Source organism: Balaenoptera ricei, chromosome 11 (assembly GCF_028023285.1).
Source record: "Balaenoptera ricei isolate mBalRic1 chromosome 11, mBalRic1.hap2, whole genome shotgun sequence".
Lineage (NCBI taxonomy): Eukaryota > Metazoa > Chordata > Mammalia > Artiodactyla > Balaenopteridae > Balaenoptera > Balaenoptera ricei.
Window position 1 is genome coordinate 22045038 of NC_082649.1, and position 19266 is coordinate 22064303.

Consider the following 19266-nt stretch of genomic DNA (forward strand, 5'->3'; position numbering starts at 1 on the left):
AGACTCTGGTGTTCACTATTTTGGGATCTCCTTTGAAACAGGAGGACCCTTCACCTGGATATAGAAACTTCATTTCCTTATACTGTGGGAGTGGCTCAGATTCCAACCAAAGCATATCCTATAACCTGAGATCCATTCCTCTCTGCTAATGTCCACCTCTCTGCTATGGGATAAATAAATTCCTACATAATGGAAGCCTTGAGAAATTAGGAAATACCAAGATGACATTTCTTCATAGATGTTTCAAAACTATGACAGAAAAAAGTCCTGAGATTTAAATGGCTACTTTATCTCCTGAACTCTGTTCTTCACTGTCTGGCATCTTCTTTAAGGAGGTGACAAAATTCTGATGCAGGTCACTGGCATTTATATAAGCAAAAATGACTGCATTTTTTGTTTTCACTTGAAGAAAGCCGCAACACCCACTCCCCCAAACCTCCTTTGTGGGAAGAGTCTTGAACTCCTTTTATATAAATAATGGTCAACTTCTGTGCTACCTCCTGTTCTCAGAGCTCCTATTCTCAAGGCCAGGCTAGGAAATTGTCAGTTACTCTTAAAAGAGCAGACCTGATAATTAGACTGTATCTAGAAAAAATATAAGGGCCCATCTCTTTATGGCTAGACCCATATTTATTTCTGCCTCAAATGTTATCTTGACCAGGGTTGCCACAAATGACCATGCAGGCTGTGGGCTGCCCATCTTCAGAAGTGTCACTCACACTGTCATCTGCTTATGGTATCAGGTGGCCAAGGAAAAGCAAGTAAAATGACCATTATTTTATACAGCCGTTTAATTTCTGTACTTTGGTAAGGAAACAAATTTGACCTTACCTCTCAAAGTTCATGAGAAACCAATTTACAAAACAAGGTAACAGTCAAAATTACCTTATGTGTACATCTCCTTCAGTACATTATGTGTACTGAACAGCTAATCTGTGAGCTTCTAGGAGGAGTCACAAGAAGCTACTAAGGAAGTGAGTACTGAAATCTAATCCAGTTGTTCTTTCCAGGGTACACATTAGGAGTTTAAAAAAAGACACTGAAGCCAGGATCCCACTCCCTAGGCCAATCAGTCACTGGGGGTGGGGTCTTGGCAACAGAATTTTATAAAGTTCCTGAAGTGATTCCACTATGTAACTGGGGTTAAATAACACAGGTTTAAGCTGTAGTAGAGGATCTATGTAGTTGTGATAAACCTCTAGAATGTTAAAACATACTAGGAGAGAAAATAATAGGAAGGTTTAATACTTGTACTGAATTAAGCCATTATGTATTACTGAATTATTAATTTGAGGGTACTTTACAATTCTTTTTATTAGGAACTGGTTACTTAAAGAACTTAAATGTGTTAGAACAGGAGCATGATAGATCTCCAGTCTAGTTACTGAAACAAAAATGCTTTCTATTGGCAAAACATGCATAAATGCATACATTCTAGATGCAACATAGCAAAATGCTGATGTACAATAATCCTATTCAAGAATATATTGTGAATATACAAAACCGAATATAAAACTCCAAACGACCTTTGAAATGACCTACTCCAAATCCCTCATTTCACAGAGGAAACTGAAGCTTAAAATGGCTGAATTTGCCAATGTCACTAAGTTGCTTAACAACGTAATTGGCTTACTTCAGCTCAATGTACTTTCCATTCCACAGCATGACAGTGACAAGTAAAAATATTTTTGGCAGTTTCTCAATCCACCCTGATTCTTCTGTACTTAAAAGGACAAACTAGAGTAAATGCATCCCCTATGTTTACGATGTTCCTAGAAGAGTCATATGCCAGGGTGCAGTCTCTGATGTTTGTTGAGAGCAGAACGATATCTGAAAGCCTTTCCACAATCATTACATCCAAAGGGCTTCTCTCCTGAATGAATTCTCTGATGCTGAATGAGGTAAGTGCTCTGGCTGAAAGTCTTCCTGCATTCATTACAGTTGTAAGGTTTCTCTCCAGTATGAGTATTCTGATGTTCAGTCAGATGAGTGCTCCGGCTAAAGGATTTGTCACATTCATTGCATTTATAGGGTTTCTCTCCAGTGTGAATTCGTTGATGCTGAGCCAGATGGGAGCTCTGGCTAAAGGCCTTTTCACACTTATTACACTGGTAGGGTTTTTCTTCTGTGTGAGTTTTTTGATGTTGAGCCAGAGATGAACAATGTCGAAAGGCTTTGCCACACTTGGCACACTCATAAGGCTTTGCTCCTGTGTGAATTCTCTTATGTTGCGTAAGGTGTATGTTCTGGTTGAAGGCTCGCCCACATTCATTACACTTGTAAGGTCTTTCTCCAGTATGTATTTTCCTATGCTGAATAAGGGATGAGCCATAACTGAAGGTTTTCCCACATTCGTGACACTGATAGGGTTTCTCACCAGTATGAATTCTTTCATGTTTAGCAAGAGATGAACTCCGAATAAAGGCTTTCCCACATTCCTTACATTCATAAGCTTTCTCTTGGGTATGAGTCTTCTGATGTTGATTAAGGTTTGAGAGATAACTGAAAGCCTTTCCACACTCATTGCATTCAAAGGGCTTTTCTCTGGTGTGAATTCTCCGATGCTGAGTAAGGGATGAGCAATAACTGAAGGCCTTTCCACATTCATTGCATTTGTAAGGTTTTTCTCCAGTATGAATTTTTAGATGTTGAGCAAGGGATGACCAGTAACTAAAGGATTTCCCACATTCAGCACAATCATAAGGTTTCTCCCCAGTATGTGTTTTCTGATGTTGAGTGAGGTTTGAGTGCTGACTGAAGGCTTTTCCACATTCATTGCATTCATATGGTTTTTCACCAGTATGAATCATATGATGACGTATAAATGTTGAGGGTCCATTGAAAGCCTTCCCACATTCATTACATTTATAGGTTTTCTCTCCAGTATGAATTTTTTGATGTTGAGTAAGGTGTGTGCTCCTGGTAAAGGTTTTATCACATTCGTCACATTTAAAAGGTTTTTCTCCTGTATGAATTTTCTGATGTTCCATAAAGTGGCCTCTCTGGCTAAAGGCTTTTCCACACTCATTACAAGTATATGGTTTCTCACCAGTGTGAATTCTCTGATGCTGAACAAGATGGGTCCTCTGACTAAAGGCTTTCCCACATTCATCACACTTATAGGGTTTTTCTCCAGTGTGAATTCTTTGATGTTGAGTAAGAGAAGGACCCTCAATGAAGCCTTTTCCACACTGATCACATTTATATGGTTTATCTCCAGTATGAATTCTTTGATGGTTTATAAGGTTTTCACTCCGGCTGAAGGCTTTTTCACATTCATTACATTTGTAGGGTTTCTCTCCAGTATGTGTTCTCTGATGGCGAATAAGAGCTGAACAATAACTAAAAGCTTTCCCACATTCATTGCACTTACAAGATTTCTCTTTTTTAACCGGCTTTAAATTCTGTTTGACATTTGTTTTAGTAGAGGTCTCTTCTGGAGACACTTCTTTTTGTGTTAAAAGGTCTGAACTCACATTGATGCTTTTTTCAAAGTCATTATTTACATGGTCTTTCTTCAAAGTAGGTATTGTCTTGTCAGTTATTTTTGTTTCCCTCGGCAGGGCCTGTTCATTTGTCTGTTGCCTCTCTGAACTGCCTTCAGATTCCCAAGTTTCTAAGACGTTGGAACTCCAAGGATCATCCCTTTTGTGCTTTTCTACTGTTGCCTCTGGAGATGGCTCTTCTTCAGAAATGTCCAGCTCTGAGACTGATACGCTATTTTCTGGTCTTGTCTCCCAGTCTGAAAGAAAAAGAAAATGTCAGTATTCTCTGAATTGAGGGAAAAAAAACAAACACACAACAAAAGTGTTATTGTGGGAATGACCTAATGAAACCAAAAATAAAGCCCTCAGCAAATTCTGAGGATTTTCAAACACAGCCCTATTATTTGGGGAGAAATTTGGAAAGAGCTAAGGAGAATGAGAAATAAAATATGAGAGTAGCAAGAGAATGTCTAATTCAATTTCATAGATAATCTCTAAGAACCAGTAAGGGAACTCCATTTAAGTTGATAGTAAATTTAGAAAGTGACCACAGATAGATAAGAGGAGACAGAGATGGACTGACTCTAAAGGAGGCAGTCTGAACTGGGATTCCTTGCCAGTGAACAGCAACAAGAAGTCTAAGAACCATGATTTCAAGACAGGATAAACACAAGACATGACTATGGCTCCATGGTTTTTAGCCTAGAAAACTGACAAAATAGTCATATCACTGCTAAAATTAGAAAGTTGTAAATAGTGGAGGAAATAATTTAGGTGGAGGAAGATAACGAGTTCAACACTAGGCATTTTGAGAATTAGGAAGAGAAATGGAGGACTAGACTATAATGGTATTTGTGGGGGTGGAAGATGCCAAAAGTAGCAGGATAACTAAAATGTTCAAATATAGGATAGAAAATATCAGCTCAAAAGAAGAAGGAAAAGAATAGCTAAAGCCATAAGAATGTACGTGAAAAAAAAGCAGCGATGGGGGAAGATCCTTGAGGGTGTTTAGGGTAATGGGATGAATAAAATATGCTAATGAAAGAAAGCAGTTTTTCAGCAAGCAAACAAAAGAATATAAGAAACACAGAACCAAAGATGTTAAAAAAAAAAAGAAACAAAGAACCAGAAAAGTACATAATCAGGACATAGAGTTACACTACTCTATTGTCTACTATGGTATAGTTTGTCTTGTGCCAAGACAAGAAAGATGACAGGGTAGTCAATGCTGGCAGATTCAGTAAAGAAAAAAAGGCTGTGTTTAAAACAGCATTTCTTGGACTTCCCTGGTGGCGCAGTGGTTAAGAATCCGCCTGCCAATGCAGGGGACACGGGTTCTAGCCCTGGTCTGGGAAGATCCCACATGCCGTGAAGCAACTAAGCCCATGCGCCACAACTGCTGAGCCCACGTGCCACAACTACTGAGCCTGTGCTCTAGAACCCACGATCCACAGCTACTGAGCCCGTGTGCCACAACTACTGAGGCCCGCGTGCCTAGAGCCTGTGCTCCACAACAAGAGAAGCCACCACAATGAGAAGCCTGTGCACCACAACGAAGAGTAGCCCCCGCTCACCGCAACTAGAGAAAGCCCGTGTGCAGCAGTGGAGACCCAATGCAGCCAACTTAATAAATAAATTAGTTAATTAAAAATAAAATAAAATAAAACAGCATTTCTTTGGTTCCACTGGTAACGGGAAGGTATAGCAGACCCCCAGAGAACCCTGAATCTCCTGTGCTGCCAGCCCAGTCACTGTCACCACCATTATCACTGCAAACATGAGAAGCAAGGCTGGGACCTAGAGCTGCCTACCATCCCCTCCATACCTGGTACCATAGGAAATGGTACAGCATGCATCAGCATGCAGAAGTGCAGGCAGCTTCACAACAGCAGTGCTTCTCCAGCAGGGACAAGATGATTAATGTAACACAAGTTTTGGGGAACAGCCAATCAGTATAAGAAATGGATATGTTTTCATCAACAAAAATGACACTAAGGATATACTTGTACAGCAGATAGCCATAAAAAATAGCTCCTGGGAAGTACTTCACAGGGAAAAGGATATGGAGACCATGGAGTCAGATGCTGTTAAAGGCAAAAAGAGTGTGGGAGTGACTGATCTCTAGCTCAAGTTGGAGTTCCAGTTGAAAGCAATAAACATGCAACAGACTGTGACCAATATCATCCACATTGTCATATTGTCTACGCACTAACCAAAAGAGTTACCAGAATATCAGAGGTGGGGTAATGAATGAAGGATTGGAGAAAATTCCAGAGGGCCAGACTGAACAGCACCATTCCTACTGCAGGAAGCAATTCTCACTTTACTATATGCAAAGTCGAAGGGCACTGACCACAATATTTCGACACCCCTGTGCATGGAGAGATAATAGAAGGTGCTGACATCCAGGTTGCAAAAGAACAACGTAGACCGGTAAGACAGAATATATATCAGAATACAATCACGATTCTGCAGGGGCCAAGTCACCAAGACAGCCTAGAGAAGAGGATAGGAAAATGATGCAGACAAGGCCCAGGGCCAGTGGCCACCTCAGTGTAACTTTCCAAAAGTTGACAAACTGTAAGCACAAGTTAACAAAGTTCTTATTTTTAAAAAATTAGTTTTCTAAATTGTGTTCCATGAAACCATCTTTTTTTTTTTTGGCCGCACCGCACAGCATGTGGGATCTTAGTTCCCCGACCAGGGATCGAATCCACGCCCCTTGCATTGGAAGGGAGGAGTTTTAACCACTGGACTCAAGGGAAGTCCCATGAAACCATCTTTTAAAAGAAAGATTTTAAAGGTGCAGTATAAAAAAAAACGGAATCACAGTTAGGAGGACAGGGGAGAGAAATGTTACATTCTATGCACCCTGTTGGAAATTTATAATTCCCAACTACAAATTAAAAAAAAAAAAATTCTGAGTGGTCCTCCAGTAAGAAACCTGCTAAATTTTAGCTAATCCAGTACTTGCCAAATTTGAACATGGCATGCATTGTCTCTCCCCATAAAAAGGACCCCCTACTCCTACCTCATTAAATCTGGAGATATATTCCTTACCTAGAGTGACTAAGTTTGTACATTTTTTCAGGGTCAGATCTTTGAAGAAGTCTCTCTGTGCAGTTTGGGAATTGATGGTTTACAAGAAAGTTATTCAAAATTTCAAGGGCAGTCCAATAAAGTGATACGATCAGAAGCTACACAATGAGATTAAGACAGGAACAGGTGATGAAGAAATGACGGCTACAGGTATGGAACTCACTTTTGCACAGTTTGGTTGGGAAAGCAAGAAGGCAGACTGGATGGTGGCCAGAAAGATTAACAGTGTTGAGTAAAAGTATTTGGAATTTAGATTACCTATTTCTGTTTGAAGGTACTGGGGGTGGAGGCTGTAGATCCAAAAAGAAAAGGGTGAAAAGGGTAATAATTTCACCCTTCACTGTAAGGGTGAAAAGTGGGGTAATACTTATGAGACCAGGGCCCCAAAGGAGGCTGGGAAAGGAGGAATCCAGATTCCATGTCAAGAAGTTGCCTTTAGAAAAAAGCAAGAAGGATAATAACTCCTTTGAAAGGAGTACAAAAATAGAATACATGTTGAGACATTTAGTGTTTTGACAAAGCATAAGAGAGTCCAGATGCCTTCCCATTCTCCACAGGAGACACTTTAAAGAGAAGCAAGTACATCTACATTTCAGACGTAAAATCCTCTCATCAGGCTGGTGGTTAGTGTCAATAACACGCATCTGCCGGGTATCCATTACTTACCTCCAAGGGCACCTACTGGAATGCTGGGCTCCACAGTCCATGGCTCTGTCCCTTGCTCTAACTGGGAAATCACATCAGGTTTGGAAACTTGGAGTCCTGCTCATAGGGGTAAAAAAAAGTTACCTGTCTGCACTGAGAGAAAAGTGCTGTATCAGAGTTCAGTCTCATCACTTTGTCTTTAGAGGAAAGGATACGTGGACAAATCAGATGGAGTAAAGCATATAAAGCACATATAGCTTCCATGTTATACATTCCCAGATGTGGTATAACTTGGGAACTGATCTGGGTTCAGAAAAATTATTAGTTTGTCCTTCCACTTGCTAGAGAGGAGAAACCTTTTCAGAGCCTTTCAAAGTTTAGGAATCTTTGGTTCCTTAATGGCAGAACTCACCTAAGCACAAGAGCACCCTCCTCCTCCACACCCCCAGATATTAATGCAGAGGAGTCATCTTTACCTATAGAGACCAGATGTGTATAATTTTCCAATGTCACATCCCTGAATAAATCTCTCTGTACAGGATCCAGCTGTTTCCATTCTTCCTGGGTAAAGTCCACTATCACATCCTTGAAGGTCACTGATTCCTGAAATACCAAACATATTTCTGCTTAGCCATAAAGGATTTACCTCGGAAAGGGGTAAAGTTAGCAATACTGACAGAAGTAAGGCAAGCTCTGGGCTATCTGAAAAAATGATTTTGATATTTCCTCCTTTGTAAAATGATAAAAAACAAAACGTGACTCATAGGATTATTGCAAGAATTAAATAAGCAATGTTCAATATTAAATGCTTAATTTAAGGTCTAGCATATAACAAGTGCTCAGTCAATGTTGGCCACTGTTATCTTCATAATCATCATCATCATGATCTCTGTGTTCCAAGATATATCAAGTATTAAGAGTATACCTACTAACATTAATAATATGCTTTACTACCTGTAAGTGCAAGAACAGCCAAAAATGTTTTTGAAAGAATTTGAGGAGGAGACTTACCCTACCACATTTCAAAATATACTAAGTAACATACCAAAATATACCGAAAGATAAAGATAAATTAAAACAGAGTGGTCTAGTATGGAATAAAACTCAATGAAAAACAGAGAACCCCAAAATATAGCCATGTTTATAAGAACTAAATGGGATTAAGCAACTTTCAAATTAGTTTTAAAAAGCTGGATTATTCACGAAATGGTGCCATAACAAATGACTGTCTATTTGAGAAAATAAATTAAGGTGAGTTCCCTACTTCACAGCATACACAAAAATACCTGCTGGATTAGAGACTGAATTGTAAAGAAAAAGCAAAAATAAAATAGAATAAAAGACAGAAAAATGGTTTTATAAGCTTGATATGTGGAAGGCAAAAATTATAAGACAGAGACTGACAGATAAAACCACATAAAAATGTAAAACTTCTGTAGAAACCATAAATAAAATGCAATATTCTGAGTTGCTACAAATAATTAGCAGAAAAGATGAAAGATGAACAACCTACAACAATAACCAAAAAAGGCCGACAACCCAAACAGGCAATTCACCCAAACCATTGTTAACAAACCATGAAAAGATGTTCCACTCCAAGAAAAACATAATAAAACAATGAGATACCAGATTAGCGAACACTGCTTAAAGTGCTCATGTGTATTACGGTGGGAACAGGGCCCTAATGCAATCTATCAGGGGGCACTCTGCCAGGATCTATCAAAACTTTAAAAGCATATGTCATTCAATCCAGATTTATAGCTTGTAGGAATTTATTCTTTAGAAACACTTCAGGGTGCAAAGACATATGTAAAAATTTCCTTGCAACATTGTGAGGGGAAAAAAAAGCAAACTTAAATGTCTATTAATAGGATAGTGGTTAAAGAATTCATGGTACATCCATACTAAAGCAGCTTATGCAGACATTTTAAAAATAAAGTGTCTCTATATGTACTGATTAGGAAATATATATCATATTAAAAATAGCATACATGGTATTATCCCATTTTTATTTTTATCAATAGGAAAGTTTTTATGTAAATGCACAGAGAAAAAGCTAAAAGAATACACTACCGAATATTATCAGTACGACTGTTTAGTCGGACTCTGAGGCAATGCAGGGGAACTTCCTACTTTTTCTTTATTTATTATGTATTTGAAACTGGGCAAGTGAGTTAATTTTGTTTCAAAATAGATAAATAAATTATTGGGACTTCTACTTCTAACCACGACAGAGCTACTGGACTAGCTCTCCCAGTGTAAACAACTGTAAAACTCAACAATATAACTGAAACAAGTGCTTTCGTATTTTGAACAGCAGTCAGAACAGAACTGTGATCCCTGAGAGAAGGGAGACAATCACATGAGCCCCACAGACCCTTCAGTCTCCTGCCTGGAGGCAGAAACTGAGCAAGACACAGTGGTCTCACTGAACTAAGGAAACAAAGGTGGCAGCTCAGGACTACAGAGGCAGGGAATTTGCAGGATAGATGCTAGAGAGAAGGGAGATACACAGAGGAGGAGCTCCAAAACTCTGGTGTAAATACTATCTCCACAGGCCATATCAAGTTACCAATGTGACATAACTGAACCCAGAGTTGAGAAGACATACGCACAATCAGTTCCCACAAACAGTTCCAGCGCACTTTAGGAGCAGCACAAGTTTAGCCTGTGAAGAAAGAGTTAAAGCAGCAAGTCCGGCTTGCCCAATCCTTGCTAATCTCCAGGGACACTTGGATCCATGTTTCTGAACCTTAAACAAGCTCTGAAAACTAATGTTTATATAGTCACTGATTGACGATGTTATTGTGTGCCTGGAGCACTGGGACAGGATGTACCAGACTGTCAGCATTGTTTAAAATATACATGAAGATTTACGATGCACATGTGGTGCCTAGTTTGAGGTCTGCACCATGGCTGGTCAACAGCAAGTACACGCTGATGTGATCAGCTCCCTTTAAGAACTCTGGACTGTGAGACTCAAGAAGACTTCCCTGGGTAGAGACATTTCTCTGTCTCTGTGGACAACAGCTCTAGAGAAAGTACATCTGTGTGATCATCACAGAAGGAGGACTTGGAAGCCTGCACCTGCTTTCTTTGGATTCTTATAAATATCTTTTTCCTTCTGATGTGTTTTGTATCCTTTGTTGTAATGATCTCTATCCCTGAGTTATGTTGCTGGGTTGGGTGGGTCATCCTAGCAAATCACTGAACTAAAGTATAGTCACAGACCCCATGAAACACAGTCCTAGAATAAGGCTACACTAGGTCAGCCCTAACAAAGCTTACAGTTCAAAACCAAGCCTCAAAAGGATCAAGCTGTGGCCAAGATGGGATTAACAAGGACTGGATTTACCCTCCTGCATTAAAATAACCAACAAATTCCAGACAAAACATATGAAACAACAGTTTCCAAGGCACTGAATCTCAGATAACAAAGAACAGTGATCCCCAAGAATCAGGAAACAAATGAAGTGAGCCCTACAACTGCTCCAGCTTACTGCCTTGAGAGTGTCCAGGCAGGGGTGCAGGGAAGGGGAACCCAGGAGCTACCCAGCAGACTCCTTGAACTGAAGAGGTAATGCTGAGAGTTTGGGGAAGTCAAGGTGACTAGAGTTCACATAGAGTACTGTAGGGAAGGGAGCTACAGAGGAAAGAAGCAAGAACTGCAGAAACTCTCCTAACCCCTCCAGACCACATACATTTTTGTTGAGTCTCTGTTTTCCATGGTACTCATTTCACCTTTTTAATATTTAGCAGTTATTTGGTCTATTCAGGTAAAGTATCAAGTTTTGTACTTCTTCTGCTCTCTCATCACTGGCACATGGCAAGACGTAAGCAAGAAGTTAAGTGGTGAATATATTAGTTAAGCTGGAGAGGCAGAGCTAAGAAAAAAGTGGTTGGCAGATGGGAGCCCAGAATGAATTGCCAACATTGGTTTTCAGCTAAATATAACCCACAGCAAAAGAATACACAATCCCACTCTAACGACTGAAATGACATTTCAGGAAATCCCAACTTACCTGAAAACTAGCTGATGGGAGTGAAGTACATCCCCCTTGGAGAAGGGCAGACTCTGGAGAAGACAGATCTAGGGGAGAAAAAAGAAACCACAATGAATCCTGTCCAAGTTAGCTGTTCCCAGCAATCCACAAAATCCACTTATTTTTCTATATGAAAACAGCAGGAACTATTTCTGCCATTTGAGAAGCCATTTCCTTCTCAAAATCCAATAAAAGAAGCAACGTAACTGCTGACTAGGACCTTCGTACTCTCATGGGTAGGCTTAGGAATTAAAGTATTACTTTAAGATTCACAATTTTGCCCCTAGATACTTACAGTCACATGGATCATACAACTCAATCTACATTCCTCATTAAGTGAGGCAAAATATTTCTGCTGCCTTCTCTGCTACATATAAAATATGAATTAATAATCAGGTTACTTTCCAAAAGTCTTCCCATGCCCTTTGAAACGTTGCTATTAATATAAATTACATATCACAACGACATATACTTATCTATATTACCTACCTACCAGAGTGTCTAAACTTAAATACACATGGTCAATACTAACTACTGGCAAGAATACAGAGAGATTAGAACTTTTGTACATTGCTGTGGAGGTAAACATTTACCAATCATTTAGAAAAACTGTTTGGCAGTATATACCAAAGCTATATGTACACCTGCCCTATGACTCAGCAATCCCACTCCTGTGCATATATCCAGAGAAATGAGGGGTTATGTCTACCAAAAGACTTGTACAAGACTGTTCACAGCAGGTTTATTTATAATATGCCCAGATTAGAAACAATCCAAACGTCTTTCAGCAGAATGGATAAACTGTGATATATTCATACAATAGAATATTATTCCACAGTGTTAAAAGAATGAGCTCTTGCTTTACCTAACAACACGGATGTATCTCATAAACAATATTGAGCAAAATAAGCCAAACACAAAAGAATGCATACTGGGACTTCCCTGGTGGCGCAGTGGTTAAGAATCCACCTGCCAATGCAGGGGAGACGGGTTCGAGCCCTGGTCCTGGAAGATCCCACATGCCGCGGAGCAACTAAGCCCGTGCACCACAACTACTGAGCCTGTGCTCTAGAGCCCGCGAGCCACAACTACTGAGCCCATGTGCCACAGCTACTGAAGCCCACGCACCTAGAGCCCATGCTCCACAACAAGAGAAGCCACCGCAATGAGAAGCCCGTGCACTGCAACGAAGAGTAGCCTCTGCTTGTTGTAACTAAAGAAAGCCCATGCGCAGCGATGAAGACCCAACGAGCCAAAAATAAATAAATTAATTTTTTAAAAAAAGAATGCATACTGTATGAGTACATTTATAGGCATGCCTCGTTTTATTCTGCTTCACTTTATTTGCACTTCACAGATACTGTGTTTTTTTTACAAATTGAAGGCTTGTGGCAACCCTATGTCGAGCAAGGCTATCAGCACCATTTTTCCAACAGCATTTGCTCACTTCATGTCTCTGTGTCACATTTTGGTAATTCTCGCAATATTTCAAACTTTTTATTATTACTATATTTGTTATGGTGATCTATAATCAGTAATTTTTGATGCTACTACTATAAATTGCTGAAGGCTCAGATGATGTTAAGCGTTTTTTAGCAATAACATATAGTTTTAGATTAAGGTATATACATTTTTTTTTACACGTAGTGCTATTGCACAATTAATAGACTACAGTATAGTGTAAACATACCTTTTATATGCGCTGGGAAACCAAGAAATTCATGAGATTCAGTTTATTTCAATATTTGATTTACTGCAGTGGTTGGAACTGAACCCACAATATCTCTGAGGTGTGCCTGTATATTAAGTACAAAAACTTAGAATAGTGGTTACCTCTGGAGGGTTACTGACTGGGCAGGCACACAAGAGAGACGTCTGGGGCATTAGAAACATTCCATATCTTAGTGTGGGTAGTGGTTACACTGGTATATAATATATAAAAATTAATCAACTGGTACGCTTAAGATCTGTGCACTTAATGTAGTAACTTATACATCAATAAACAAAACAGAAACCAACTTTGCTCTTGGAGGAATCTATTCAGAGTAATGCTTGATGGGAAAGTCCGATTCTCAGAAAGTAGAGGAAGCAATAAAAGGAACTATTATTCCAGACTTAATTTGACCAGTAATGGAAAACTGTCTTGTAAAAGAAATCTTGAGAAGAAAATGAAGATGTTAGTTGGAGGAAAGTTGAGGAAATGTTGTACATAGGCAGATATGTACCCAAGACTTTAGGAAAACAGAATAAAGAGAAATGTCTTAGGTAAGATGATTTTGATTCCAAGTAACAGAAACCAACAAAACCAACAACAGTAACAGCTATAGAAACCAACTAAGTGCCTGGCAATAGTAAATGTTCAGTAAGTGTTACAAATATTACCATGACTATAAGGGACAGAGGCTCATGAAAGTTAATCCTAACTATACAATTGTGAAAAATTCCAAAAAGAAAAAAAAGGCAAAGCCTTAAAATGAAACCATTTGGGCTGATTTAATTTTGAGGAAGTTAGAATTAAAAAGAATATTTATGAAAGATATAAGGGGCAAAGAGCTGAGAAGGGGGGAAGTGATGTCATCAACATGGTGGAATAAGAATTTTCTACCATCTTCCCCACAAAGAACACTGATTTAGACAATCATCCATGGATGAGAGTGTCTTTGTGGAAGTCCAGGAGTCTAGCACAGAAGTTCCAGCACACCACTGGAACAACAACAAAAAATCCAAGATGGATGCATTGAAGAGGGTAAGAGGAACAGTTTCATTTTACCGGTGTCACCCCCAAGGAGGTACAGCTCAGTGCCAAGAAGGTCTTCTTGGCCTGTGATTTCTCTCACGGGAAAAAGTGAAAGCATGTGAGTGCCCAGGTTCCCCAGCAGTATAGGACACCACCAAAGATACCCACTTCTTTCTCACCTCATCCAGAATACTGAGGTGTCCTAAGAGAATGAGGGGAAGAGAGCAGCTGGGAGAACAGCAGTCGGGGCACTTGGAGGGCATATCAAAGGAACATGGATCCTACTAACCACTTCACAGACTCCATCAGGAAGCCTGCCAAAGAGCCACTGGGGATGCTTCACTTGTGGATTCTCCCAACTGCAATGCTCCATGCACCTCTCCTATACACCCTCCCCACAACCTATGGCCAGCTTTCTGTGCACACCCTAATGGTGGCAAGAGGAGCTTTTATAGATAGCTATGAACACACACAGAAAGCCAGCCTGACTCTGCATGATTTGGAGAAAGCCAGCCTGACTCTGCATGATTTGGAGAAAGCAACCAAAGCAACCTGAGCATTCAGCACCACCAAGGAAAAGCAAAGGTGAAGCTGTTAGCACCCAGCCTGGCTTTGCAGGACTGAGAAGGCATACAATCTTAAGAATCCCCCTCAAGAGGGAACAAAAAGCATGGAGCAGATGTATGCATAGAAGATCTGAGAAAGCCTCAGAATCCCTAACAGAACTGCTGATGGAGGGTATTTCTCTCCCAAAGCCAATCAGTAAAGACAAGAGGAAGTGATTTCATCAGTGGTGTTTCTATACACTAAAAAGGAAATATCTGCAAAAGAAATAAAGAAAATAATCCCATTTAGAACAGCATCAAAAACAATAAAAAACTTAGAAATAAATTTCACCAAGGAGATGAAAGATCTGTGGAATGAAAACTATAAGTCATTGATGAAAGAATTTGAAGAAGGCACAAATAAATGGAAAGACATCCTGTGTTCATGGATGAGAAGAATTTCTATTGTTAAACTGCCCATACTACTCAAAGTCATCTATAGATTAAATGTAATCCCTACCAAAATTCCAATGGCATTTTTCACAGAAATAGAAAAAAAATTCTAAAATTTGTATGGAATCGAAAAAGACCCCCAAAAGCCAAAGCAATCCTGACAAAGAAAAACAAAGCTGGAGGCATCACACTTCCTGGTTTCAAACTATATTATAAAGCTACAGCAATCAAAACAATATGGTACTGTCATAAAATAGACACAGATACCAATGGAACAGAATTGAGAGCCCAGAAACAAAGTCTCCTATATATGATCAGCTAATATTTGACAAGGGACCAAAAATACTTAATGGGGAAAGGACAGTCTCTTCAACAAATGGTGGTGGGAAAACTGGATAATCACATACAAAAGAAGGAAACAGAATCCCTATCTTACACCAATCATGAAAATTAACTTGAAATGGATTAAAGATTTAAACAAGACCTAAAACTGTAAAACTCCTAGAAAACAGGAGGAAAAAGCTACTTGACATCGGTCTTGGCAATGATCTTTTCAATATGACACCAAAAAACACAAGCAACAAAAGGAAAAAGCAACAAGTGGGACTACATCAAACGAAAAACCTTCTGCACAGCTAAAGAAAGCATCAACAGAATGAAAAGATAAGCTATGGAATGGGAGAAAATATTTGCAAATCATATATCTGATAAGAGGTTAATATCCAAAGTATATAAGGGACTCATACAACTCAATGGCATAAAAACAAATAATCCAGTTTAAAAATGGGCAGAGAACCTGAATAGATATTTTTCCAAGGAAGACATACAAATGGCCAGTGTATATGAAAAGGTCCTTGATATCACTAATCATCAGGGAAATGCAAATCAAAACCACAATGAGATATCACCTCAGACCTGTTAGAATGAATATTATCAAAAAGACAAGAGATAAGTGTTGGTGAGCATGTGGAGAAAAAGGAACCTTTGTCCACTGTTGGTGGGAATGTAAATTGGTATAGCCAATATGGAAATATAAACATATACCACATTTTCTTTATCCATTCATCCACTGATGGACACTTAGGTTACTTTCATGTCTTGGCTCTTGTAAATAATGCTGCAATGAACATGGGGGTGCAGATATCTGAGATAGTGATTTCATTTCCTTTGGATACATACCCAGAAGTGGGATTGCTGAATCATATGGTAGTTCTAGTTTCAATTTCTTAAGGAATCTCCATATTGTTTTTTATAGTGGGTAAACCAATTTACATTCCCACAAACAGTGGGAATGTACACACACATACACATATATAATGCAATATTATTCAGCCATAAAACAGAAGGAAATCCTGTCATTTGGGATAACATGGATGGACTCTGAAGGCATTGTGCTAAGTGAAATAAGAAAGAGGAAGACAAATACTGCATGATCTCATATGTGGAATCTAAAAAGTCTGAACACAGAAACAAAGAGTAGACTGAGGGTTTTCAGGGGATGGAGGGCGGGGGAAATGGGGAGATTTTGGATAAAGGTTACAAACTTTAAGTTACAAATAAGTTCTGGAGATCTAATGTACAGCATGGTAATTATTGTTAACAATACGGTATTATACACTTGCAAGTTGCTAAGAGAATAAATCTTAAACATTCTCATCACATGCACACTGCACCAAATATGTGTGGTGACCAATGTGGTTAACTAACCTTACTGTGGTAATCATTTTGCAATATATAGGTGGGTCAAATCATAACACTGGACAACTTAAACTTATACAATGTCAGGGTCAATTATATCTCAATAAGCTGGAAACAACTTTTCTCAGCAATATTTTGTAGCTTTCAGTGTAGAGATTTTGCATATTTTTGTTGGTATATATTCTTGTTTCATATTTTGGATGCTATTATAAATGGAATTATTATTTTTATTACAATTTCCAATTGTTCATTGGTGATAGAATGAAACAGTTGATTTTTTTCATCAAACTTTTTGTTTTGAGATAATTGTAGATACACATGCAGTTGCAAGAAATAAAACAGAGATTCTTTGTACCTTTAGAAAAAAAGAGCTGAGGACAAATATAAGGTATAGCTCAAACCTAAATAAATAATATAAATAATGTTAAGATCTCTAATGATATTAAACAAATCCGAGAAAAAGAACCGTATGATAGCAGCTAGGTTAAACCAAACTTGACTGCATAGCCATACCTACAGAATGTAAAGACAATGACAATACAGAAAGAAGTCTACAGTGACATATCACAGGGCTCTGTCCTTACCCTGACCTGTTGAATGACATGTAGGAAGAAAGAGAAGGAATATTCATTAAATATGCTAGTGACATAAAGTTGGAAAGGACAGTTAAAACACTGAATAACCAAGTTAATATCAATTATTAATTATTCTGACAAGCTGGAACACTTGGCCGAAAAATTTGAACAATCATAATAAATGTGAAGTCCTGACATTAAGGATAAAAAACAAGTCTATTATACAAGGATGACATAAATCTAGTTCATGGCAGTTTATGTAAAAAAGATCTAGGACTAACAGCATAATATCGCTGATTTTTTAAAAAGCAAATACAATCTGATACTAAACAGCAGAAATATCCAAATCAAAAGAAATAGTATGTCACACTTTAAGGTATTTTTCAAAGTACATCTAAATGACTGCTTAGTTTTAGGCAATGCATTTTAAGAAGCATGCTGTCATGCAGTAGAGTTTTTAGAGAAGAGGTCTAGATATATCGCATGGAGACCCATCAAAGGAACTGAGGCTATTTTGCTTTGAGAAGAAAAAGAATTTGTGAGTAGGGGTTGTAACAGCTGAATTCACATATCTGAAGGGCAGCAATGTTAAAGAGAGAGCAGTCTCTTGCTTTTGGGGACTACGAACTAAGATCAACACAGAAGTTACAGGGAAAGGCACTTCTGCCTCATATAAGGAACTAAAAAAAGAAAACACCAACAAGGGAATAGTCTGCACCCAAAATGGAGCTTAATGCCATAATTGTTCAGGCATAGGCTTAACAGATGGTCATCCGCCAGGGATATTTCAGAACTGATTCTTGCATTGAAGAGATGATTACCAAGATTTTTTCTGACTGTAAGATTATCATTCTAATTTTTAATAAATAGAAATCATGTGAGGATCACAGACATTCTGAATCATTACTCCTTTTCATTCCCCAATCCCAAAGCCAAGCAGAATTAGCTCTTCCTCCAAGTCTCTCTCTATAATGTAAATAAGAATCTCTCCCTATGATGTAATTGTTTCTTTTCTCTATCCTCATATATATAAGGTTCCCTCCTTCCACTTCTTCCAGCTCTGTCAAGTATTTAATCTTCATGTCATGACTGTTCTTTTGCCCCCATTATCCCACTCTCCCCCAAGTCGTCCCCACTACCTTCCATCTCAGGTGCTCATCCCGTTCCTCTTGGAATCTGGACACCAGGGTTTCCCAAGCAGCGTCCCTCCAGTGGGGTCCTCTCTCTGGAGCCCAGATGTCCGGCACGAGTCTGTGCCCTTACACACAGTGAAGCTGGCTGCCCTAAAAGACACAAGATGGGGTAAGCGGCAACCGTCACACAATCACACCTCAAGAGTTTTGCACAGTGGCCAAGAGGTCCTTGGAAAAGAGAAGTGCCCGGAGAGAGCAGTAAAGAGGCATGTGGCACTCCCGCTGAACAAAAACAGAATGGAGATCGAGTACGCAGGTTCGGCCCCAGATTCCAAAAAACCCCTGGCGCCTACCCTAGAATCTGGGCAGAGGCGCCCACCTACTCGGACGGTTACCTCGGTGCACACTTGTGGGCTCACACCCCCGCGGGCTCAAGAAGACACACCTGTTGCGGAGCGGAAAAGCTGGAAGGTGGACAAACAGGGCGGGGCTCGGCTCGCGTCCTTCCTCCTAGGCCGGAACAAAAGAACAAAGCCCTCCCAGGGATCGGGGCGGAATAGTCCCACACTAAAGGAGGAGAGGGGAGCCCCCTTCGAGGACTCCCCAGCTCCCTCTCGCAGAGGCCGCTTCAAGCGGAGAGAGAGTGGGGTGACGTCACGCGGCCAGAGGGGCTGGCGGTTGCCATAGTGATATCTGGGCTTCCCTCCCGCTAGAGCGATTTTCGCGCTCTGATCCCGGGTCCAGAAGCTCTGGGACAATCACCAAACCTAGTGAAGGGAGCCGAAGCAGCTGGACTTTCCCCCTCGCCAAGCTCTTTTCACGCCTACAGCCGGCTTCAACGGCCACTTCCGGT

The 19266-nt window shown here is 39.6% G+C and overlaps 1 protein-coding gene across 3 annotated transcripts; it reads right to left on the reverse strand.

Annotated features, from left to right (window-relative positions):
* Nucleotides 1–772: 772 nt before the first annotated feature.
* ZNF184 (zinc finger protein 184) lies at nucleotides 773–19260 on the reverse strand. Of its 3 annotated transcripts, XM_059938109.1 has the most exons (7): nucleotides 19181–19260; nucleotides 18859–18923; nucleotides 18420–18563; nucleotides 11252–11319; nucleotides 7706–7832; nucleotides 7251–7346; nucleotides 773–3742 (listed from the first exon to the last, which is right to left on the reverse strand). In XM_059938109.1, the coding sequence occupies exons 3-7, from the start codon at nucleotides 18424–18426 to the stop codon at nucleotides 1782–1784; spliced, it is 2259 nt and encodes a 752-aa protein (XP_059794092.1). In that variant the 5' UTR covers nucleotides 18427–18563; nucleotides 18859–18923; nucleotides 19181–19260; the 3' UTR covers nucleotides 773–1781. The 3 variants fall into 3 exon arrangements, with proteins under 3 accessions (XP_059794092.1, XP_059794091.1, XP_059794093.1); XM_059938108.1 differs by having other exon boundaries at nucleotides 18859–19259; XM_059938110.1 differs by having other exon boundaries at nucleotides 18809–19259.
* Between the last annotated feature and the right edge of the window lie 6 nt (nucleotides 19261–19266).

Coding starts and splice junctions, on each gene's coding strand:
- ZNF184 (XM_059938109.1), bottom strand. Junction 7,833..11,251: donor TCCCATCAGCTAGTTTTCAG/GTAAGTTGGGAT, acceptor TTGGTATTTCAG/GAATCAGTGACCTTCAAGGA. Junction 7,347..7,705: donor TACACATCTGGTCTCTATAG/GTAAAGATGACT, acceptor CCCTATGAGCAG/GACTCCAAGTTTCCAAACCT.